We start from the raw sequence: 24,371 nt of genomic DNA on the forward strand, positions 1-24,371 counted from the left end.
TAGCATTAATAGAAACTATAGACAAAGACAAAATAACAAAGATTATATAAAGGTATAAACTGTAGTAGGATGAGTCAAAAACGTAGGAGCAGTGAACGTAAGCGATAAGGAACCGAGATCTGCACCATTTTAGTCAACTTAAAGTGAAAATAGCTTATTCCATCAACTCTGAGCTAGACGTTATCCGGCTTTGAAATTCAACTCAACTGAAAATTATGTTCAAGACCAAACCAAGGGTTCTCTGTAGTAAGAGAGACTAAAAACCCTCTTTAGTGGAATCAGGAACTATTCTGAGAAATAAAATACAAAATAATCATTTAAATAAGGGTTACCTACTATTTTAAGTGCATATGAAAACTGATCATAAAAAATTAATAAGAAATGTTTTACATATACACGTTCCTAAGACCTTTTCACTTGGAAATAAGTATTAATAACTAAATGGAACAATTACATTGTAAAGTTAGAGCAGACCTGTATGCCCTTTAAAACAGTATCTTATTTACTGTATACATAAAAAAATATATATATTTTTAACTTTGTCTTCTTCGTAAGTTTGTAAACAAAATAGGTCTTCAAGAACAAACATTTTTTTTAAATTTTCGCCCCATAAATTGAAGTACCTGACTATTCCGAAAAATAGTCACCTGATGCTTGTTAGGTAAAGTTAAACAATACCAGGAAAATGAGAATACCATGGCCGAAACCATCAATCTGTTCCTTCTGGTGAGATTTTAGGGAGAAATATGGATTTCTGAACCGGTGATGAAGCTTCGTCCTCCTACGAAGTAAGCAGCTTTTCCCTCATTTTGTGCTATCTTGATCATTGGCCACAACTTGTTCCTTCTTTCTATGTCCCCCGGGCTGAGATGCTCGGCGAAACGCATAACCATGGCTCGGAAGGAAGGCGTTCTTCCTAGCAGCTTTTCAGACTGCATCCCTGTAGAATCTGACAGTGAAGAGGATGACCCCTTGGTCTTGAATCGTTTTGCTGTCGCTTCTTGCCGAGGCGATGCACAACGTCGATGGTATCACCAACTTTTGTTCTTCTCTGCAGGTATAACTTCTTGGCAGATGGGGATAGCCTCTCCTCGTACACCATCCACCTCTGGCACGCCGTAGAGTCTCAGGTTCCATCTTGTGTATTGTTCCAGATCAGTGAGACATCTATAGTAGACATTGTTATTATTTTCCACGTTTTTTAAAAACTTTTGCCACTCTCATTTTCACATCCTTTCACCACATGCAAACAGGAAAGTTGTTATATCTTGAATAACTAAAAATAGTAATGACTGTAAACTTGTTTTTTCCCACAATCTTTCCGAAGTTTAGTGCGGAGCTCGGTAAAAAAAGCGTCTGTTCAAGCCGCCATGTTGACCTCCTTCATAACGCTACAAACTCCGCCGTCACCCTCTTTCTTGCCCTGCCATGCCTACTGGTATGACTGTTTTTGCGTCACTCGTTTTAACGCAGCATAACTTGTTCACGGGCTGACCAGCAGATGTTTCCACCTTGCGCACGATTTGAACAAGTCCAAGGTTAATATTGGACAGTTAGAAAAGATTGCATAACAATTTGGTAGTGAGGGTCTTCATAAATGTACGTATACAGTGTATATGTATCAGTGTATATGCTATTGTTGCATACATTCATGGCTACTGGTATTCATTGTCTATAATGAAAATACCTTCCATTTCAAAACGCTATGTGTTTTCAATGTTTTTGGGCTACAAATTAATATATTTTTTAAAACTAGGCTAGAGTAAATTCAACTTCTTCGTGTAGGTCTATAAACTATTGGCACGATTGTGTTATTGTTATTTTACTGCTTAAGGCCTGTTTCTCCCTTCTTTCAGCAGATGGCGGTAGCGGTTTTTTCCACCAGCTACTTGATTTACGGGGAGAACCCAACATGTCAGCCTCCATGTCCAGATTATGTTCAGAATTGTAATGAAAAGAATTCTAGACAATTGGAAGTCCTACAGACACAGATTCGTTCCGTGGATTGCATTGAATCTTCGTAAAAATGAGAGGTAATTCTGAAGCTTCTGAATTACGTGTACAATGTCAAGGGTTTTATGTATGAAGAAATTGATCGAGAAAGGTGCACAATTCAGTGCAATTGTGTTGGCCTATGTTAACTAAATTGTTACCATTATATTAACTACAGCAATGTAATTCATGTAATTAAAGTACTTGCTAAAGGCAAGAACACTCTAGATTTCTGAAATACTCGTAATATTCCATTTATTCCCCTCGCTCTGGTGCTTAAACGATTTAAGCTATTAACAGGAAACTTCTAAATGGGCAGACTGAGCCAATATAGATTGATTGAGAATCTTAATGATAGCATATATACTTTTTGAACTGCAAAAATATTTAAATGAGCTCCCAATGCATTTCAATTGAAATTAAAAGGGCCAGAAAAACAAAACGTATACATCTATATCTCTTTCACCGTTTAAGCTATCAACTCCAAACCAACATTGAAATGTTAAGACTGACTGTACTTAATAGCTTTTTTGATTATTATGTATCGTTTTTGAACTCTAACCAATTTTGAATGTGTATAACTTAACATGGATTTGAATGAGAACCATAGTTCTACAGAGGTAGCTATTCAAAATGGTCCTGCTCCTTGGCCAATTAAAGGTTCTATATGCAGAAATCACTATGCCATTTCCTGGTTGCTAAAATTGGAATATTTTGCCTAATTTTAGTTTGTGACAAAATAAGCAAGTACAGTTGAAGTCGGAAGTTTACATACACTTAGGTTGGAGTCATTAAAACTCATTTTTAAACCACTCCAAAAATGCATTGTTAACAAACTATAGTTTTGGCAAGTCAGTTAGGGCATCTTCATGCATGACAAGTCATTTTTCCAACAATTGTTTACAGACAGATTAATTCACTGTATCACAATTGCAGTGGGTCAGAAGTTTACACGCACTAAGTTGACTGTTCCTTTAAACAGCTTGGAAAATTCCAGAAAATTCCATCATGGCTTTAGAAGCTTCTGATAGGCTAATTGACATAATTTGAGTCAATTGGAGGTGTACTTGTGGATGTATTTCAAGGCCTGAACTCCATGCCTCTTTGCTTGACATCATGGGAAAATCAAAAGAAATCAGCCAAGACTTCAGAAAAAAAATTGTAGACCTCCACAAGTCTGGTTCATCCTTGGGAGCAATTTCCAAACGCCTGAAGGCATCATGTTCATCTGTACAAACAATAGTACGCAAGTATAAACTATGGGACCACGCAACCGTCATACCGCTCAGGAAGGAGACGCATTCTGTCTCCTAGAGATAAACATATTGTGTTACGAAAAGTGCAAATCAATCCCAGAACAACAGCAAAGAACCTTGTGAAGATGCTGGAGGAAACGGGTACAGAAGTATCTATATCCACAGTATAACAAGCCCTATATTGACATAATCTGAAAGGCCACTTAGCAAGAGAGAAGTCACTGCTCCAAAACCGCCATAAAAAAAAGCCAGACTATGGTTTGCAACTGCACATGGGGACAAAGATCTTTGAAGAAATGTCCTCTGGTCTGATGCAACAAAAATAGAACTGTTTGGCCATAATGACCATCGTTATGTTTGGAGGAAAAAGGGGGATGCTTGCAAGCCGAAGAACACCATCTCAACTGTGAAGCACGGGGGTGGAAGCATCATGTTGTGGGGTTGCTTTGCTGCAGGAGGGACTGGTGCATTTCACAAAATAGATGGCATGAGATAGGAAAATTGTGTATATATTGAAGCAACGTCTCAAGACATCAGTCAGGAAGTAAAAGCTTGGTCGCAAATGGTCCTTCTAAATGGACAATGACCCCAAGCATACTTCCAAAGTTGTAGCAAAATGGCTTAAGGACAACAAAGTCAAGGTATTGGAGTGGCCATCACAAAGCCCTGACCTCAATCCTACGGAAAATGTGTGGGCAGATCTGAAAAAGTGTATGAGAGCAAGGAGGCCTTACAAACCTCACTCAGTTACACCAGCTCTGTCAAGAGGAATGGGCCAAAATTCACCCAACTTATTGTGGGTGTGGAAGGCTACCCGAAACGATTTAAAGGCAATGCTACCAAATACTAATTGAGTGTTTGTAAACTTCTGACCCCATTGTACCATCTAAACCGCTGTGAAATATATTTTACAGAACCAAAAATATTGTATGTTCAGCTGTTTGAAGCTCGTGTACAAAACCAAAAAACTCAAAAACAAAACTTATAAACGGGAAGCATAGAAATGGCAGACATAGAACAGATCTAGCGCTTCTTAGACTTGCGTTCAATTACAATAACCGATCTATAGTTCTTTGTGAATTTGGTCAGGTCGCCCAAAAAGTTACATATTGTATTTTTAAGCTACAAGACCATAGAGATATAATAGAGGACTCTTCTGTGTATCTGTGTCATATCTTCCTCCAATCCATAGGAAGTCCCACCTAGTTGACTGCTTCAAAATGTCCCTGCAAAAACAAGTTTTATCCATCTAGAGAATGATAGAGGACCCTATGTATAAGACCAACTTTCAAATGTTCAAGCTATCCTAACTTTCTGTTCTTTTAAAACCTTTATTAACTCTAAAAATATGCATAAAATAACCCACGGACAATAACTCTTGACCGTTCAAGCTAGACACCAAACCAACATATTCAGGCTGTCCTATCCAATCAATCAATCTTTCCATCTACCTACTTTTTCCAACTATAATCAGTCACTACCACTACTGCAGTCACTACTTATTTCACAACAATAGACACTTTAAGACAAGCTAACAAGCATATATTTTCTTTAGGAAATGTACTTTTCTAGTTTCATTGTCTATATTTTGCATAATCTGCTGATTTATGTTGGCTATCCCCTTGATTATTAGGGCTTGCATTCTTGTCCTCAAGCAGGCAAGCACCTCTGTAGCATCCAGACATTTAGTGGCAGCATATTTTCTTTAGCCTCAAAGTAAGTGAAGAGCTGATTTGCAATTGCCTATTCTGTACTTTTTTCCCCACAGAACTATTCGCCAGGTCACAGAGCGCTCAAAAGACAGGCTGGTCTCGGATGAGGTGGTGTCAGAAACACTACTACGCCTTTTTAGGGCACTGCTCAGAAATGACGTTGCACACCAGGGAGAGGTGTTACGTCTGCTTCCCGCCTCGACTCAAACCCGCTACCTCAGCCCAGAGACCACTGAGGGACCAGACAAAGGTTGTGTTTTTGTTTCTGCCTTTTGTTAGGGAATGGAATCATGGGTGGGAAAGACATAGAAGCACAGCATTCGTTAAAACTGGCTCCTAGGCACAGGGTGTGCAGGCTTTTGTTTCAGCCCAGCACTAACGCAGCTTATTCAATGACTTAGGGGCTTGATGAGTTGTCGATTAGTTGAATTAATCGTGTTAGTGTTCTATTTACCAGAGATAAGAATCAGACCTAGTTCAAATGTATACAATATCATATACTTTTAAATACTTACTGACGTGTGCTTGATTTAAACTGTTCCAGTAAACAGAGGAAACTAAATCAAGCACAGCTCAACTATTTGGAGTGATTCTTCACTAAACCTAGACAAATATTGACCATGATTTGGGGGATTTTCATGAAATGTAATCCGTAGAATGATCCTTTGGAGGAAGGATTGTTGACATACAGTGCATTCTGAAAATATTCAGACCCCTTGACTTTTTCCATATTTTGTTACATTACAGCCTTATTCTAAAATGGATTCAATCATTTCCCCCCTCATCAACCTACACACAATACCCCATAATGACAAAGCAAAAACAGGTTTTTAGAATTTTTTGTACACTTATTAAAAATAAAAAAAAACGCAATCACATTTACGTAAGTATTCAATCCCTTTACTCAGTACTTTGTTGAAGCACCTTTGGCAGCGATTACAGCCTTGAGTCTTATTGGGTATGAGGCTACACGCTTGGCACACCTGTATTTTGGGAGTTTCTCCCATTCTCTGCAGATCCTCTCAAGCTCTGTCAGACTGGATGGGGAGTGTCGCTATACAGCTATTTTCAGGTCTATCCAGAGAAGTTAGATTGGGTTCAAGTTGGCTGTGTGCGTAGGATCATTGTCCTATTGGAAGGTGAACCTTTGCCCCAGTGTGAGGTCCTGAGAGCTCTGGAGCAGGTTTTCATCAAGTTTCTCTCTGTAATTTGCTCCGTTCATCTTTCCCTTGATGATACCCTTATGGGGTAGTGTGTGTAGATTGAGGGGGGAAACTATTTAATACATTTTAGAATAAGACTGTAACATAATAAAATGTGTAAATAATCAAGGGGTCTGAATACTTCTGAATGCACTGTATGTAAAAGCATTATTGAGAAATAATTGATCAAAGTTTGCATATTTATGACATTTTGGCCTTCTCCTCCTTTAAGACAACATAATGTTTCATTGGTAGCTGCTACAAAGCAAACATTGGTGTCATTTGAAGCTTTACCGCTTGTTCTGTAGTATTTTGACCCCCCCCACCAATTTTTTTTTTCTTCTGAAATATAGCAAAATATAAACATGAATATTGGAAATATACAAATTTAGATTTGGCAATTTTTTTGTATATATTGTAGAACATAATATACTCAACGGGCATATTAGTTCCAGAGTAGCATCTCTGCAAGTTATGGCCCATGTTATACAGAGAAATTGGTGTAGTAGGCAATGTAACCAATCACAATCCTTTTACTTATGTATCGCACTCCCTGCAAATCACCAGGAGAGGGCGGGCCCTTTGAATCCATTTTCACAGTCAATCTGTCAAATCACCAGGAGAGGGCGAGCCCTTTGAATCCATTTTCACAGTCAATCTGTCAAATCACCAGGAGAGGGCGAGCCCTTTGAATCCATTTTCACAGTCAATCTGTTAAGAACTCTAAAAGTAGCAGACATCCACTCTGGAACTTTGATATGCCCGTGGAGGAAACTATGTTCAATAATATGTAGAAACATTTGCCAAACCAAAAATGGTATACAGTATTTTCAATATTCATGTTTATACAGTTTCCAAAAATTAATGTAATTCTTTATTGAAATCAAAATACTAGTTATATTACATATCAAGAGCTTCATATGACACTTTTTTTGCTTTGAAGAACCTAGAGATGAATCATTAGGGAGTCAAAGAAGTCCTGGGTAAAGCCAAAATGTCACTTTGAATGTATTTTAAGTGTTTGACTCAGGTCTGATGATGATAATAATAACACTTATACACTGAGTATACCAAACATTAGGAACACCTTCAGAACAGCCTCAATTCGTCGGGGCATGGACTCTACAAGGGCCACCGGTCGCCTGGAACCTACTACCATACCCCTTTCAAAGGCACTTAACTTTTGTCTTGCCCATTAACCCTGTGATTGGCACATATACACAATGTCTCAATCTATCACCTTCTCTTTGTCTACACTGATTGGAGTGGATTTAACAAGTGACATCAATAAGGGATCATAGCTTTCACCTGGTCAGTCTATCATGGAAATCGCAGGTGTTCCTAATGTTTTGTACACTCAGTCTGTATTGATGTTATATGTGTAACTATACCATGTTCAGATATAAAAAATGTAAACTATTTGTTATTCAAAATAATGATGAGCCAACTCAAGAGCACACATCCTATACACCCTATCTATACATGCAAAAAATAACAATCTGTACCGTTCCTTTCTCAGCCCTATTAATTGTGCATGTCTTCCTTTCTATACCTGTCTTTCAAATATCTGGCTAGGGCCAACCATATGGAACATGTTTTCCTAAAATGCATGACTAATTATTATAATATGACACAGGAGAACCAAAAGGAGAGCATAGGCCCATCGAGACGATGTTACTCACGGTTGGGTTCTGTATTGAGCGAAAGCCTAGTTCCTTGCCGTTCGCTGGAACAGGAGTCTTTGTTACCAGGGGCTTTGTGCATAAAGGAACTACAGTGGCCATGTACCCAGGTAATTCTCACCACTGATGATGACTATGGCCGGGATTTAATCTGATCGCGCTTGTCGACAATGCACCATTTTAAAGGTAATTCCAATTGAGCCCACATACGATATGTGTTTTTCTCCTATTCCCCCCCCCCCCTTTCAGGGGTATAACATTATGATGTTACTATTATTGAGATGGGTTTCAAATACATGATCTGACTATGTGTGAACCTAGAAGCATACTCAGTCTGTCAGTCTGATACTGTATGAGCAACATAGAGGCAAATTGTAGGGGAGAGTGGGGTAAGCTGAGTATACTTTTTTTTAAATATTCAGCATCACTCCATCAAGGGAGATGTATAGCATTATTTCCAACAAATATATCTACATATATTTCAAGATGTTGTGTATCCTTGGAAATAATCAGAATTCATATTAACATGACAGTTTTGAAAACATATTTTCAAAAAAAAAGTAGTCTCTTGGTGCAATTTACCCGGGTATGGGGTAAGTTGAACCACCGGACAGGCTCAGTTAACCCACCTACAAATTTCTGTACTGAATGAAATATTACCACTACCTTTTTAAAACCATGTCTAGCTTTATTACTCGAACACAATCACAATAGCTTTTTTTGTATTTTATTAATTTTAAGCATCTTTTAACACAGGCTTAATGCCTAACAAACATTTTGTACTTTTTATCGCTGGGATATGAACTTCCTTACCACTTTTTTTTATTTGAATTGTTTCAATGTGGTTTCTTCCTCCACAGACTCCATGAAATGACCTCTTCCCCAATATTTTGTCAAATTATATATTTTGTTTATGGTTTCCTGGAAACAAGGGTGGGTTAACTTACCCCTTTGGCTCAACTTACCCCACTCTCCTCTATAGCTAGCAGGCTATGTGTTCATAGTAGAGGTCGACCGATTATGATTTTTCAACACCGATACCTATTATTGGAGGACCAAAAAAAGCCGATACCGATTAACAACAATACTGAATGAACACTTATTTTTAACTTAATATAATACATCAATAAAATCAATTTAGTCTCAAATATATAATGAAACATGTTCAATTTGGTTTCAATAATGCAAAAACATAGTGTTGGAGAAGAAAGTAAAAGTTCCTTGGTCAGAACATGAGAACATATGAAAGCTGGTGGTTCCTTTTAACATGAGTCTTCAATATTTAGGTTGTAGTTATTATAGGACTATTTCTCTATTTCATATACCTTTTGACTATTGGATGTTCTTATAGGCACTATAGTATTGGTCTTCACACAGTCCGCAACGAGCCAGGTAGCCCAAACTGCTGCATATACCCTGACTCTGCTTGCACAGAATGCAAGAGAAATGACACAATTTCCCTAGTTAATAAAATAAATTCATGTTAGCAGGCAATATTAACTAAATATGCAGGTTTAAAAATATACTTTTGTATTGATTTTAAGAAGGTTATGGTTATGTACACATTGGTGCAACGTCAGTGCTTTTTTTGCGAATGTCCTTGTTAGATCATGACCCGGTTTGGTGAAGTAGGCTGTTATTTGATGATAAATTAACAGGCACCGCATCAATTATATGCAACGCAGGACACGCTAGATAAACTAGTAATATCATCAACAATGTGTAGTTAACTAGTGATTATGTTAAAATTGCTTGTTTTTTATAAGATAAGTTTAATGCTAGCTAGCAACTTACCTTGGCTCCTTGCTGCACTCGTGTAACAGGTAGTCAGCCTGCAGCAGCCTCCTCGTGGACTGCAATAATTGGTGTCCAAAAATGCCGATTACCGATTGTTACGAAAACCCGAAATCGTTCCTAATTAATCGGCCATTCTGATTAATCGGTCGACCTCTAGTTCGTAGATCAACTGAGGTGAATGAAGCTACAGAAGCCAAGGTGATAATGGCTGGTGTCATTTTTGTTTTTCAATTGCATAGAAATGCAGTAAATGAGCTTCAACTTTCAAAAATGTATTGGAATACCATTTGGATCAAGTTCAGCTTTCCCCAATTTAGGTCCCGCCCTGTTCATGCTCCCTCACTGATGCTTGCCTCGCCTAACGGTCCCCCACCACCTTGCTTGTCTTTCATTGAAAATGCATGGCTTCCGTAACAGTGGAAATCCACTGTTATCATGAATGAATATTGCCTTTAAAAGCTGCATTGTCGACAGCCTGTGGTCGTATTGAATTCCAGTGGGGTGATACTGATGGTTTGTGAGGACTGATGGTTTGTTGACAATTGTAGCATTTTAGCTAAGCCAACCCAGCTACGGACAGAAGTGACATTTATGTAGCAGGTTATGAGAATTTAACGAAACAGGTTAGGAAAACGTATGTAGAAACTGGGATTATATGTAGAAGCCAGACAACAGTTTAAATTAAGCATTACAAGTCGATAGATCAATATATCCCCAAGCAACCAGGAGAAAGTGAGCTGTCAGTTATGCACAACTGCAAACCAATCTGGGTAAAGCGACAGACTCGAACCTAACAAGCAATGGCATCCCTTAAAGGAAAAGACAAAGAACAACTTGGCGATGCAAATGAGAGCAATGAACAGCTGAAGGATATCCAGGAAAACATAGCTAAAATGCTCTCTATGCTTACCACAACAAACTGTTACAATCTGTTACATTACTTTCCCTTTGAGGAAATCTACTTCATCGTGTCATATGTATATACAGGGCTGGCTCGTGGATGAACAAGACAAAATTGGCCTTCTGGAAACAAAGGTGCAAACTTTAAAAGTTGATCTGAATTAGCTAGAAAACAGAGACAAAATAATGAGAATATCGTCCCTATTGGAAGATGAGGAAAAAGGGGACCTTTCCAGCTACGTGATCAAGCTGATGTCGGAGGAGCTAGGTGTGTATTTATCACCGGAGCATCTGGTGCGATGCCATCAGATCGGCGTGAAGCAGAAGAACGCTAAATACCCTTGCGATCAGATAGTCACTTGGAGGAGAAAGAAATCAAGTCTCAACTCAGAATCCCGGCAGTGGTTGTTGGTGGTGGTTATTTGTGAAAATAGAGAGGGGCTATATCCGGGGGATTGTGATGGGGTGACAGGGATCAGATACTTCTCTTCTTCTTCCATTCTTCTCTGCAGACCCCCTCAAGCTCTGTCAGGCTGGATGGAGTGTGCACAGCTATTTTCAGGTCTCCCCAGAGATGTCTGATCAGGTTCAAGTCCGGGCTCTGGCTGGGCCACTCAAGGACATTCAAAGACCTGCCCGAAGCCACTCCTGTGTTGTCTTGGCCATGTGCTTAGGATTGTTGTCCTTTTGGAAGGTGAACCTTCACCCCAGTCTGAGGTCCTGAGCGCTCTGGAGCAAGTTTTCATCAAGGTTCTCTCTGTACTCTGCTCCATTCATATTTGCCTCAATCCTGACTAGTCTCCCAGTCCCTGCTGCTGAAAAACTTCCATACAGCATGATGATGCTGCCACCACCATGCTTCACTGTTGGGATGGTGCCAGGTTTCCTCCAGATGTGACTTAAAATGGGTCCTCAGATCTTCAAAAGGTTCTACAGCAACAAACTTATTTGATTATGATCAATCGTGTACGAGTTGTATTTGATAGTTTGACTGATATAGCAAAATAGCCTGGATTTATAGGCATCAAAGTTTGTGAGAAGTTGTTGCACCATCGAAAGTATCTTGACTGGTTGCATCACTGCCTGATATGGCAACTGCTCAGCCTCCAACCGCAAGGCACTACAGAGGGTAGTGCGAACAGCCCAGGACATCACTGCGGCCAAGCTTCCTGCCATCCAGGACCTCTATACCAGGCAGTGTCAGAGGAAGGCCCTAACAATTGTCAAAGACTCCAGCCACCCAGTCATAGACTGTTCTCTCTGCTACCACATGGCAAGCAGTACCGGAGCGCCAAGTCTAGGTCCAAGAGGCTTCTAAACAGCTTCTACCCCAAGCCATAAGACTCCTGAACATCTAGTCAAATGGCTACCCAGACTTTTCGCATTGCCCACCCCCCTCTCCACACCACTGCCACACTCTGTTGTCATCTATGCATTGTCACTTTAATTAACTCTACCTACATGTACATACTACCTCAACTAACCGGTGTCCCCGCACATTGACACTGTACCGGCACCCCCTCCTATATATTGTTATTTTTTTACTGCTGCTCTTTAATTACTTGATACTTTTATCTCTTATTCTTATCCATATTTTTTGAAACTGCACTTTTGGCTAGGGGCTCTACACTTAGCAACCATTAGGAGAATGAATAGAGTGCATCTTCTGGACCCAAATTGTATTAAATACATAAACAAACAAATAACATTTTACAATTACAAATGTAGACCGAGGACAGAAAAACCAAACCCCAATATAATGTGGGATGCCTTTAAGGCATACGTTAGGGGATGATGATGATGATGATGATGATCTCAAGGCTTTTACTTGTGACATAGTTAAATGCACTAAAGAGGAACAATGGGTACATATTTAAAATGCTCACCCCCAGAATCGTTTTACTTGTCTATTTTCAAAGTAGTATAAAGCTAAGAATGTTAATAACTTCATAGTTTATAACAATGTGGAGGAAAATGAAACTTCTTCTACAAGAACCAATATAATTCCCTAAAAACACAGCCTTATGGAACAATCCTTACATAGCTTTTCAGAATTCAGATTTTTTATTTTATTTATTTTTTAAATATATATTTTTTTATTGGTCCACATGGAAAACTAAATGCATAGAAACCATAAATTACTTGGTAACAGGAAATACATTGATTTACATGACGGAATTAAAAAGCAATTTTGTCTGACCAATGTAGATGGTTTCAAATACATGCAACTTCAGTTACATTACACAATTCAATTTGAAATCTTTTGGACATCAGAGCAACCTTGAGGGAATCTTTTTTGAACCAGAAAAGGACATTCATAAGATATACAAAACCTTGCAGAGAGTATATCCAACTGACAATCTTTTTGAACCAAGACTGATGTTGGCACAAGACGGAAGGAAAGTTGGAGCATAAATAATGACATTATAGTTAACTAAAATGTACGCTTAATCTGGTATAAACTAATTTATTATACAAGAAACAAAATTCACAAATTCTACAGCACAACTGCAGAGTTATGTCTTAATAAGTGTAAAATGAATAATGACTCAATAAACCATGCTTTCTCGGAATCCTAAACAGTCCAGAAGTTGTGGGCGGAGCTAGAAAGTTGGCTGTCAGAACTATTACAATGTAAACTTCCTTTTAATCTGTGTCATATTTCAAGACGAGGCATATGTCCCAATGAGCTGGCCGATTCTTTTATCACTCATCCTGAAAAAACACATACTAAAAATGTGGAAATAAATCAATCCACCATCATTAACACAATGGAAAAATCAAATGATTTATTGAAATAGCATGGGCGAATGAGGAAAAACAAATTGGCACAATTTAAGACCAAGTGGCAAACAATAATGCAGGCACTAGGGATGGGGCTGTGAGCATGCGGGTCTGGGCATGGATGGGGGTGTGAGCATATGGGTCTGGGCAGATGAGATGTAGTCATTGTTTGTGTGTGTCTGTAAGTTGTTCCTATGTATACATTTGTATCTGGAGTGAAAAAAAACTGGGTTAGGCTGAGCTAAAATGCTATTGTCCACAACTGTTATCCCCAACACGACAACTAGATGGAGCTGTACTGATAACCACAACCGTACAAACCATAATTTATCATAACGCCAATCTAAGAAGAGGGATACGTATTTATACTCGTATCTCTTTAGTATAAGCAAGAACATGGATTAAAAAGTACCCCTTTTAATACATAGCATAGCTATTTTGAAAGTAATTAAGGAAATGCATATCACTTGGACAAATGTTGTGATTTACCATTGTGTGAATGAGTGACTAATTTCTGTGTTATCTATGCAGGTACCATCTATCAGGCATATGAGCCCATTCTCTTCCAGTCCATTCGGAACCCTTTTGTATTCAGATGCATAGATCATGTTTTGATTGACGGCAATGACAAAGGCATCTCTAAAATAGTGTACAGGTGAGAAATGTGGCATAGAAAAATGGGTAACAATTTTACCTGACACCCAGTGTCAGGACACGGTTATAACCATTGCATAATGTCATAACAGGTGACATAACTTGTCATATGATCATAACACTGTCATAACACACATATTACGTTATTTTATGGCTGGTTATGACACCTCTATAAATGTCAAAACCCACATTTTTTTCACTGCCAAGAAGTTTCCTTTCATTTGAAAGTTTGTTTCTTAAATCCTTTGTTGTAATTAATTCTCTAGTCATGTTTTTTTCAACATGTAGCATTTTTTTGTTATTATAACTTTATGACACTGTCAAGAAGTGTTATGACCATCCTGTCACTTTACTTGGACTAAGAAAATACACTTCATGACACTGTCAAGAAGCATTGTGACCATCATAATCATACATGCCCTTATATCAGTCAAATAGAGGTTATCTTTTCCTGCACCTGAAATCTGCTCCTGCATTCATCCCAGTCATCAGCAACTGAGCATTGGGGTAGGTGCATGTCTGACATCAATGTGTCCGCAATTACAATGATAGTTTAATATGGTCAATTTATTTAAAAAAAAATCTATAACAAACATACTGTTGTCATGTAGGATATGGTGTAATGGAATGTTTTGCCTTGTGTGGTAGGTTTTGTGGGTTTTGACACTCTTATGTGGGTGTCATAACCAGCCATAAAATAACGCAATATATGTCACAACAGGTCTAAATATGTCATGAAAGGGTTATGACCATGTTATGTCAATTGGTATGACATGGTTATGACCGTGTTAAGTAAAGGTGTCAAGTAAAGTGTTACTGTAAAATGTCCTAGGGCTTGATGACTGTCCTACGACAATTTTTCACATGTAGATGGACAGCATTCATATTTAACAGTATTGATGTTTTCCAGGTCGTGCAGTGGAAGAGACAGGCTTGGTCCTTTCAGTTTGAGTGACATCACTTGGTTGACAGCCAATACAAAAAACCCGCTAGCAGTGGGTCAATATGTGAACAACTGCTCAAATGGTACCATCACATCTCTGCTCACCCATAGGAGAAATGGGGCTAGCTATAATTATATTAAATATTTATATATTTTATTTTACATAATTATTGTCTGTCTGCAATGTTGCGAATGCTGTGACCACTGACTATCTAAATATTCCTTTTCCTTTTTGTGTTTAATTATACTGTTGTCTTTCAGAGAGGGCTGCAAATGTGTGCTATCAGGAGTATGATGTGCCTGAAGCGTTTCCTCTAGAACTTCGCCAGTACCTTCCCAATGTGGACTACAGACATGACACGCAAAGGCAAGAATTTAAAGGATGCATGAAATAATGTTGGTCCCTACTTCCTACAGTATTTGTTTGATTGTGTTACTGTTGACTGCTCCCATTGCAATCTCAAAAGTTAATTTATTAATTCAGCAGCTGTGTGGATTGATTCACTCATAAGTCATTTAGAGTAATTAACAGTAAGTGTAGGCCAGAGCTATTAATATGGATACGGCTCTGGTCTAGGCTACTGGGGTGTTAATTTAACCGTTTTCTACCAGGGATACCAAACCTAGTGTTTGTTTGTATTCACAGCTATAAATGTATTAATACAAATGTTATTGACTTTCTGTTTTGGCTCCATTTCCAAACAGCAGCTTTTGCTGTTGTTAACTAGTGAGTAGTCTTCTGAGTCAGACGGTCTTGAACTGGCTTAGTCTCGATATGGCATGTGGCAACGCTTTCCATTGCCTGTCCAGCATAGCCACGCCTTATTACATAGAATAAAACCTAAATGTCCCTTATCTGTCAAGAATGTTTTCATAAAATTATGTTTGAACTTACTCTGCCGATTGTCCGTGGGGTTGGTTATTATTCGGGTTGAAATTTGAGACAAAATATCCACAGGAAATTATTATTAAACCAACTTCAAAACGCAGGTCTCTGTGTGGCAATCAAGATTTTTTTTGCTCATCCCCCTAAGGCACGTGCACAAGACTGAAGAACATGCATGCAATGCATACTAACCAAAGTCTTGCTCATGTTTACATGGTTGTGCTTATGTGCCAGGTTATAGAAATCTCGATGTTGTGGCCTGTGTAATCCAGCCGCTGACCCACATGTATGCCAGAGTCAGCATGGGTTCGAATCTGACCCACTGCCATTTGACTCCCCGATCTCCCCTGTTTTTCCAACACTTTACTATCTCTTTAATGAAGTGGGACTGCCCCACTCCTTAAAAGTAACTTTTTAAGGAATGGTATGGCAAAATGTAGATTTCCTCCAAAATAGAAATACCCAAATATAATTTATATTCATGAGATGGCCATGAACAATAACTAGTAATGCTGCATATATCTACACAAGTCTAACTCACCTTTCTGGGAAAAGTAGTTGGAAATTCCTAAGGTGTACTCAAGTCTATACAAATATTCAGAAAATATAAAACACATTTTTTCCTATTCAACAAAAGTGGGGGAATAGGGCTTGCAATGACTGAAAAGTTTTTAAAAATATAGTAACAAACAAGTTACAAACAACTTACTTTAAGATTTCACCTTTATAACTGTAAAATAAATATCATATTTTGATCATATTTAGTGACAGTACAAATTTTCATATAACTGATGAGAGCATTTTCTGACAAGCCCCTCTGAGTGATGTAAAGACACCATTCGTATGTCTGCAGTGATTACGTCCCTCATTGACCAAGAGAATGTAGTCGTGCTTCAATTCTACAAAATGATTTAGTATTTTTTTCATGTTGAGTTCTAAATCCGGCTGAGAATATCACAGCGAGATGAAATTACAATTGCTGAAATCGCTAGACTTTCCCCTTTAATATGCCATCTCTCAGGCTGGGGGCTCTGTCGCTCAGATGGAGGGGGGAGCAGACAGGTGGGGGGCTTTCTGGCATTATAAGGCACTGAACCCTGCGACATTCACAGAGCGCATTGTACACAAATGTCAGTCAGAACTGGTCCAGAACCGCTTCAATTCCCTTAAATAGAGGACTTAACATCTAAGCAGTTAAAAAGTTATAATAATCTCAACGGCAGATCTCAAAGTCCAATAAATAATAATTGAATATTTTGTCTCAAATTTCAAACCAATAAGAATCAACACCACGGACAATCAGCAGAGTAAATCCAAATGTCATTTGGGACGTTTTAAGTTTTCTTAAATGTAATAATGCGTGGCTACGCTAGACAGGCAATGGAAAGCATCGCTATGGAGTCAAATCCGGTTCAAACATTGAAGGGGTGCCAGATGAAACCTCATTGCGTGTGCAAACAGAAGAAATGTTGTCGAACAAGCAGAGGACGGGTCCCACGAGTCCACAGGCCAGCTCAGAGCACAAATTAAACTTGAGAGCTTGCAAGTGTGACTTTGAGTGAGCAGAACATCAGAGCCACAGATAAAAAATAAAAATTTCTTAAACAATAAATATAGAATTGTAATCAAAGAAATGTGTAACAAATACATTTGAAATCATTAAATTGTCCACCAGCAATACTCACTTGTCATGGTCAAGTTTTCACTGTCAATTTCTCAAGTTGTTCACTTTTAAGTCTTGCCACCTTGGGTTTGGTTCTATATTGTGGCGCTCCGCCCTATAGTGGGCTTTGCTCCTAGTGGTTTACCCCACTGCTTAGGCAGCCAATAGCCTGACAAAAGAATTATGCATGTGCTCCAGCCAATTGGAGTACATCTCTCCCTGTATATAGGAGCGCTCCCCTACAGTCTCCCTACTGAAGATTATTCTGAAGACTTGCATGGCAAGATAAGTCTCTAGATGATCCTGCCGCCGTTGATCCAGTGGGGTTACGCCATTCAATTTCGCTGCCCCTCCACCCTTTACAGGAGTCGTGTAAATGCTGATGGCGTCACCCGAGAAGGTTACAGCTCTGAACAAGGAAATTGCAGAGCTTCTGGTGAAGGAAGCGCTAACAGTAGTTCCCCCAGAGCAGAGAAACAACGGGCTTTACTCTTAAATATTTCCTCATGCCGAAGATGAGGCAGATTCTGGATATGCGGGTTTGAAAGAAGTCCGTACATGAGTGCCTTTTCGGTTCGCCCAAGCACCTCGCGCTCTTGTCAACGCGACCTGAATGTCTCGCCATCAATGGTGATCTGAGCAGGGCGGTGTTGTTTCCTAATCCGGTGGTCATGCCTGTGATTATTAAGAGCTCTTACATATCGCAGACCTTAGAGCTATAGGCATTTTTTCCTCCTCTTCATGCTGGAGAGAGGAACAACTCCATCTGTGTCCTGTCCCCACCTTATGTGAAGGGCACAGCAATGGTTAGGGGTTTGTGTGCTATGGTGCTGGAGCGCTTGGTCGGCCACTCTCAAAACAGAGGTTGTCTCACTGGCTCTGCGATGTCATTGCCTTGGCCTATGAGACTAAGGGGCACCCAGTGCCTTAGGGCTGGGTGGGTTTAGGGCATTAGGCTGGGTTTCTGTATATGCACTTTGTGACCTCTGCTGATGTAAAAAGGTCTTTATAAATACATTTGATTGGCTGTCTACATCCCTCATTCTCAACTCTAGACCTCGAAGCCAGTTCCACTGTTCCCCCCCCCCCACTAACCAGAAACTGATTTAGACCTGGGACACCAGGTAGATTCAATTAATTATCCGGTAGAAAAGAAAACCAGCAGGCTCAGGACCTCGTAGTGTAAAAGCTGAGTACCACTGGTCCACATGTTTAGTTCAATCCATGATTCTCTTGCCCACCAGTCTATTTATATTTTTATTTATTAACTCTTTCTGGGGTCCAGCAACATTAAGGCAGTTATATACAATTAGAAATATTACATTTCACAACACATTGTGTGCCCTTAGGCCACTACTCTACCAAATATCTACAATACAAAATCCATTTGTACGTGTGTAGAGTGCGTGTGTATGCGTGTGAGTATCTGTGCCTGTCTCCGCTGTTGCATAGGGGTGTATTTATTTTCATGATTCTACTGCTTGCATCAGTTACCTGATATGGAATAGAGTTCCATGTAGTCACTGTGCACCTCCCATAGTCTGTTCTGGACTGTTCTGGATTGTGAAGAGACCTCTGGTGGAATATCTTGTGGGGTATGCATGTGTGTCCGAGCTGTGTGCTCGTAGTTTATATAGACAGCTTGGTGCATTCAGCATGTCAACTTCTTAGACTTCATCACTACTTGTTTTTCTATCTCCTCTACTTTGAGCCCTGAGAGATTAACATGCATTGTGTTCATGTTAGCTCTTAATGTACATTTAAGGGCCAGCCGTCCTGCCCTGTTCTGAGCCAATTGTAATTTGTGGCACCTGACCACACGACTGGACAGCAGATCATAGGGTTGTTAAGGCAAAGTAGCACTTTATTATGGACAGACTTCTCCTCATCTTAGTTACTGTTGCATCAACATGTTTTGATCATGACAGTTTACAATCCAGGGTTACTCCAAGCAGTTTAGTCTCCTCAACTTGCTCAATTTCAACATTATTTATTACAAGATTTAGTTGAGGTTTAGGGTTTAGTGGATGATTTGTCCCAAATACAATGCTTTTAGTTTTTGAAATATTTAGGACCAACTTATTTCTTGCCACCCATTCTAAAACTGACTGCAGCTCTAAGTGTTGCAGTAATTTCACTTGCTGTAGTAGCTTTACTCAAAGCCAGTGGCATGTCATCAGTAAAGACTTTTAAAAAAGTAAGGGACCTAGACAGCTGCCCTGGGGAATTCCTGATTCTACCTGGATTATGTTGGAGAGGCTTCCATTAAAGAACACCCACTGGTCTGTTAGACATACTGCCTGGTATGGCAACTGCTCTGACTCCGACCGCAAGGCACTGCTGAGGGTACTGCGTATGGCCCAGTACATCACCGGGGCCGAACTTCCTGCCAGCCAGGACCTCTATACCAGGCAGTGTCAGAGGAAGGCCCTGTTTGTTGCTTGCCGTGCTTGTTGAATGTCCTTCCCTATAAGCATACTGAAAGTCTTGCCAGTTTGTTTACTGTTAAATAGCATTGTATCTGGTCAAACACATTTTTTTCCAAAAGTTTACAAAGGGTTGACTATTTGAGCCAGTAAAGAGGGATTTACCATTCTTGGGTAGCAGATTGACTTTTGCTTCCCTCCAGGCCTGAGAACACACACTTTTTTTGTGGGCTTAGATTGAAGATATGGCAAATAGGAGTGGCAATATCGTCCACTATTAACCTCAGTTATCTACACTCACTTTTCAGAATTCAAAATTACAATGCTTTTCTTTTATAATTTGGTCAGTTATACTTGGATGTGTAGTGTCGGCGTTTGTTGCTGGCATGTCATGCCTAAGTTTGCTAATCTTGTTCGATGGGGAAAAAAATCATTAAAGAAGTAGGCAATATCACTGGGTTTGTGATGAATGAGCCATCTGATTCAATAAATGATGGAGCTGAGTTTGACTTTTTGGCCAAAATAGAATTTAAGGTGCTCGAAAACGTGTTACTATCATTCTTTATACAATTTCTTTGTTTCATAGTATAGTTTCTTCTCTTTCTTCTTCTTTGTTCAGTTTAGTCACATGATTTCTCAATTTGCAGTACATTTGCCAATTGGTTGTGCAGCCAGACTTATTTGCCATTCATTTTGCCTCATCCCTCTCAACCATACTATTTTTCAATTCCTCTTCAATCTGCGGGGATTTACGTTTTTACAGTAATTTACTTAATGTGTTGATGCTTATTAGTGACTGGAATAGTCAATTTCATAAATGTGTCAAGTGCAGCGTCTGGTTGCTCCTCATTACACACCACAGACCAGCAAATATTCCTTACATCATCACGAAACTAATTGTATGACCTCATATACACTATATTAGGCCCAGCCTTTGGTACTTTTCTAGATATGGCTACTATATTGTGATCACTACATCCAATGGATTTGTAAAGCAAATTTCTGCAGCATTAGTAAAGATGTGACCAATACATGATTTCATTCCTGTGCTGTTTGTAACTACCCTGGTAGGTTGACTGATAACCTAAACCAGGTTGCAGGCACTGTTTAGTTTGAAGCTTTCTCTTGATTGGGCAGCTTGATGAAAGCCAGTCAATATTAAGGTCACCCAGAAAATATACCTCTCTGTTGATATCACATACATTATCAAGAATTTCAAACATATTATCCAGATACTGACTGTTAGCACTTGGTCTATAGCAGCTTCCCACAAGATTGGGCTTTAGGTGAGGCAGGTGAACCTGTAGCCATACTATTTCAAAAGTATTTAACATGAGATCTGCTCTAAGCTTCACAGAATGCGGCTCTGAATATAGACTTCAACATGCCCCCATTAGCATTTCTTTTCTTTTTTTGATTTCACAAACCCCTCAAGGACCAAAGGGTGGTGGGACCCGATGGACCTGAGACAGCTGTAGTATCCATTGTGGATGATGAATGGGCCAGACTCTTAGTCTCACTGTCCCATGAGGGGGGAAAGCTCTGAAGATCTGAACCCGAGGTAGACTTCCATGGTGAGTGACATATCTCCACGGCTGGGAGGTAGGATCGTGAACAGGAATGTTGACTAAGTCACCAGACACATCCTCCTAGATCCATTCTCCAGAGAAGGCAGAGACTCCTCCGGGGAGGGATTCCTGCAGAGAACCGGCCAGTCGGCTGTGGAGAGCCATCACTTTGACTAGGTACGGCGAGTTGAGTTAGGTCACAGTAGTTGTTAGTCTATTGGACTACATTCTAGTACTTGGTGGCAGCCACAGCTGGGCCTTGCCTTTTTTTCAAGGGAATTGTTGGGACCGGCAAGTAGTACAGACATCTAGCTCTATGATATAGAACTGGAATTACATACCCAGTAACTATCGATTTCAGGCTGATGGGGGGGGCGAGGCGAGTGTCTAGAAACCTTAGATTGTCCGTCACATTCCAGTGAAAGTGGCCAAACTAACAAATTCCTTCCCTTGGCCAATCCAGTGTTGTGACTGGCTATTATTTGGCCTGCAACCCATTGTGTGATTGGTTGAGCCTTCTTGTTTGTGTGCCTTCAAACAGATGCACTGCAGAGCCGTCTGTTTAGCTCAGACTAAGGTTTAGCTTGGTAGCCTGCTTGAGCAGTAACCTCCAAATAAATTCAAATAGGCATACTATACCTTGAGTTGAGTGGAATCTACACGCTAGAGTAAGTTAGCTAATTACTTCTTAGCCAGCAACATTCTTCTGTAAAACAAAAAGCAGACAGTCAGCTCTAGCAAACACCATAAAATGAGTCCAGTAATTGAAAGCAGGATCCAATATTTTGCGTATTAAGCCCAAGGACACAGCACAAATGGGGATTTTGAATTATATGTCCAAAATAATAGAAACTGACATGAATATGATAAACCAGCTAAACATGTCAGAATCTGCTTTATTTTCCCAGTACATTTGCATGTACAGGAATTTGACTCTGTGAAATGGTACTGTAACAATAAACAGACAAAATATATAGATGCAGAATTTCCACCCTGCATGCTTCTTTGCCCTGGAGTCGTGCAGGTGTTAGCCAATGACCATCTCAGCAGACCGGCCAATCTGTTGCAGTGATTCAGGAGGTGAGGATGGACTCTGATGGTTGTTTAGAGCTGAATCAGCACACACAGCATTCATGCAGCAATTCAGTTCTGCTCACTCAGTCACACTTGCAAACTCTCAAGTTTAATTTGCATTCACCACGCTGGCCTATGGGACCTGTCCTCCTCTCGCTCTACCACTTTTCTTCTTTCTCGACTCGTATTTGCTCACGCAATGTTTAATCTTGGTCACATGGTCTATCTCACGCCCGATCCACGTTTGAATCGGCTGCGACTCTTTACATAGCCACATCTGGACAAGCACTGGCTCAACTTGCAAAGCAAGCCTTAACTAGAGTGACAACAGCTTCTCTCTTCTCCTCCAGGCCTTTACGATGTGTAGTCCTTGTAGCATTAAGAGACATCTGTCCAGGGGAGGAACTCTTTTCTAACTACTTCACTATCGTGCATTAGGTCACATTTTAAAACCGGTACTACTCGAACTTGTTCAAGAAGAAACACTTGGCTACAGTGTGCCTTAGTGCACACAACCCAGGTCTAAGATTTTTGAACACGTAAGATTATGAAAAGTACTTATTCAACTAGTCAAGTGAAAGCCCCTCTGAAGAACTGTGGCCAGATGATTCTGTGTAGCCTATGAGGGAAGGACAATGAAAGAGACTGAAGCAAGAATGGAGAACATGAAACTGAGAAGACCATATTCATAAGAACATTTTCCTTTATTTCTGCATCTGTACACATGATTTGTCTGGAACAAAATATAAAATATTCAACGAAAGAGTATGTACAGTTTTATGAACAATAAACTTTACTTTTGAATGATGAGATTAAATCCTGTCTAGTCTACTTTACACTATAGTCTTAACCCCAATTGAACGGTCAACCTTCACAACTTTACTCTGGTAAGTCAAATACACTATATTTACAAAAAGTATGTGGACAAATTTGTGGATTCAGCTTTTTCAGCCACACCCGTTGCTGAAAGGTGTATAAAATTGAGCACACAAGCCATCCACTCTCCATAGACAAACATTGGCAGTAGAATGGCCTTACTGAAGAGCTCAGTGACTTTCAACGTGGCACCGTCATAGGATGCTACCTTTCCAACAAGGCAGTGCGTAAATTTTCTGCCACGGTCAACTATAAGTGCTGTTATTATGAAGTGGAAACGTCTAGGAGCAATAACTGCTCAGCAGCGAAGTAGTAGGTCACGCAAGCTCACAGAACTGCACTGCTGAAGCGCGTAAAAAGATTGTCTGTCCTCGGTTGTAACACTCCCTACCGAGTTCTGGAAGCAACTTCAACACAATAACTGTTAGTTGGGAGCTTCATGAAAGGGGTTTTCATGGCCGAGCAGCCGCTGACAAGCCTAAGATCACCATGCGCAATGCCAAGCGTCGGCTGGAGTGGTGTAAAGCTTGCTGCCATTGGACTCTCAGGAGCAGTGGAAACGCCACCTGACACAATGCATAGTGCCAACTGTAAAGTTTGGTAGCAAGTCCCCACAGCAATGTCCTAACATCTAGTGGAAAGCCTTCCCAGAAGAGTGGAGGCTATTATAGCAGCAAAGGGACCAACTCCATATTAATAACCATGATTTTGGTTATTAACACCATGGTTATTAACACCATGAGATGTTCGACAAGCAGGTGTCCACATACTTTTGGTCATGTAGTGTATTACAAAGGACTCACATTTTTCTGTACAGACTGAGGGAGAGGTCAAATATACACATCGAAGAAAAATGGTTACCACTAAATACTCTTTAAGCTTTTACTTTAAATACAACCCTACATTTTGTTTTTCTAAAGCTCTGCAAAAAAAGTGTTTCCTCCTCCAGAGTAGGG

General features: G+C 39.8%; 1 protein-coding gene across 9 annotated transcripts; it reads left to right on the plus strand.

The window, feature by feature from the left end:
- The first annotated feature begins 481 nt into the window (after positions 1 to 481).
- On the plus strand, positions 482 to 23,349 carry setd9 (SET domain containing 9). Of its 9 annotated transcripts, none has more exons than XM_024381202.2 (9): positions 482 to 1,057; positions 1,333 to 1,438; positions 1,857 to 2,033; positions 5,017 to 5,210; positions 7,799 to 7,954; positions 13,857 to 13,980; positions 14,890 to 15,005; positions 15,184 to 15,289; positions 22,890 to 23,349. In XM_024381202.2, exons 3-9 carry the CDS (start codon positions 1,936 to 1,938, stop codon positions 22,975 to 22,977), a joined length of 882 nt encoding a protein of 293 aa, XP_024236970.1. In that variant the 5' UTR covers positions 482 to 1,057; positions 1,333 to 1,438; positions 1,857 to 1,935; the 3' UTR covers positions 22,978 to 23,349. The 9 variants fall into 9 exon arrangements, with proteins under 9 accessions (XP_024236970.1, XP_042157984.1, XP_024236973.1 ...); XM_042302050.1 differs by having other exon boundaries at positions 482 to 788; positions 1,058 to 1,438; XM_024381205.2 differs by having other exon boundaries at positions 482 to 1,438; positions 1,860 to 2,033.
- The last annotated feature ends 1,022 nt before the right edge of the window (positions 23,350 to 24,371 follow it).

The sequence above is a fragment of the Oncorhynchus tshawytscha genome, linkage group LG20, assembly GCF_018296145.1.
Source record: "Oncorhynchus tshawytscha isolate Ot180627B linkage group LG20, Otsh_v2.0, whole genome shotgun sequence".
In the NCBI taxonomy this organism is placed as follows: domain Eukaryota; kingdom Metazoa; phylum Chordata; class Actinopteri; order Salmoniformes; family Salmonidae; genus Oncorhynchus; species Oncorhynchus tshawytscha.

What these genes read in the sequence shown, in the direction of transcription:
- setd9 (XM_024381205.2), top strand. Translation starts at nt 1,936, where the DNA reads ATGTTCAGAATTGTAATGAAAAGAATTCTAGACAATTGGAAGTCCTAC. An exon ending in TACAGTGGCCATGTACCCAG is followed by an intron (nt 7,955 to 13,856) that starts GTAATTCTCACC and finishes TTATCTATGCAG; the next exon opens with GTACCATCTATCAGGCATAT. An exon ending in ATCTCTAAAATAGTGTACAG is followed by an intron (nt 13,981 to 14,889) that starts GTGAGAAATGTG and finishes GATGTTTTCCAG; the next exon opens with GTCGTGCAGTGGAAGAGACA.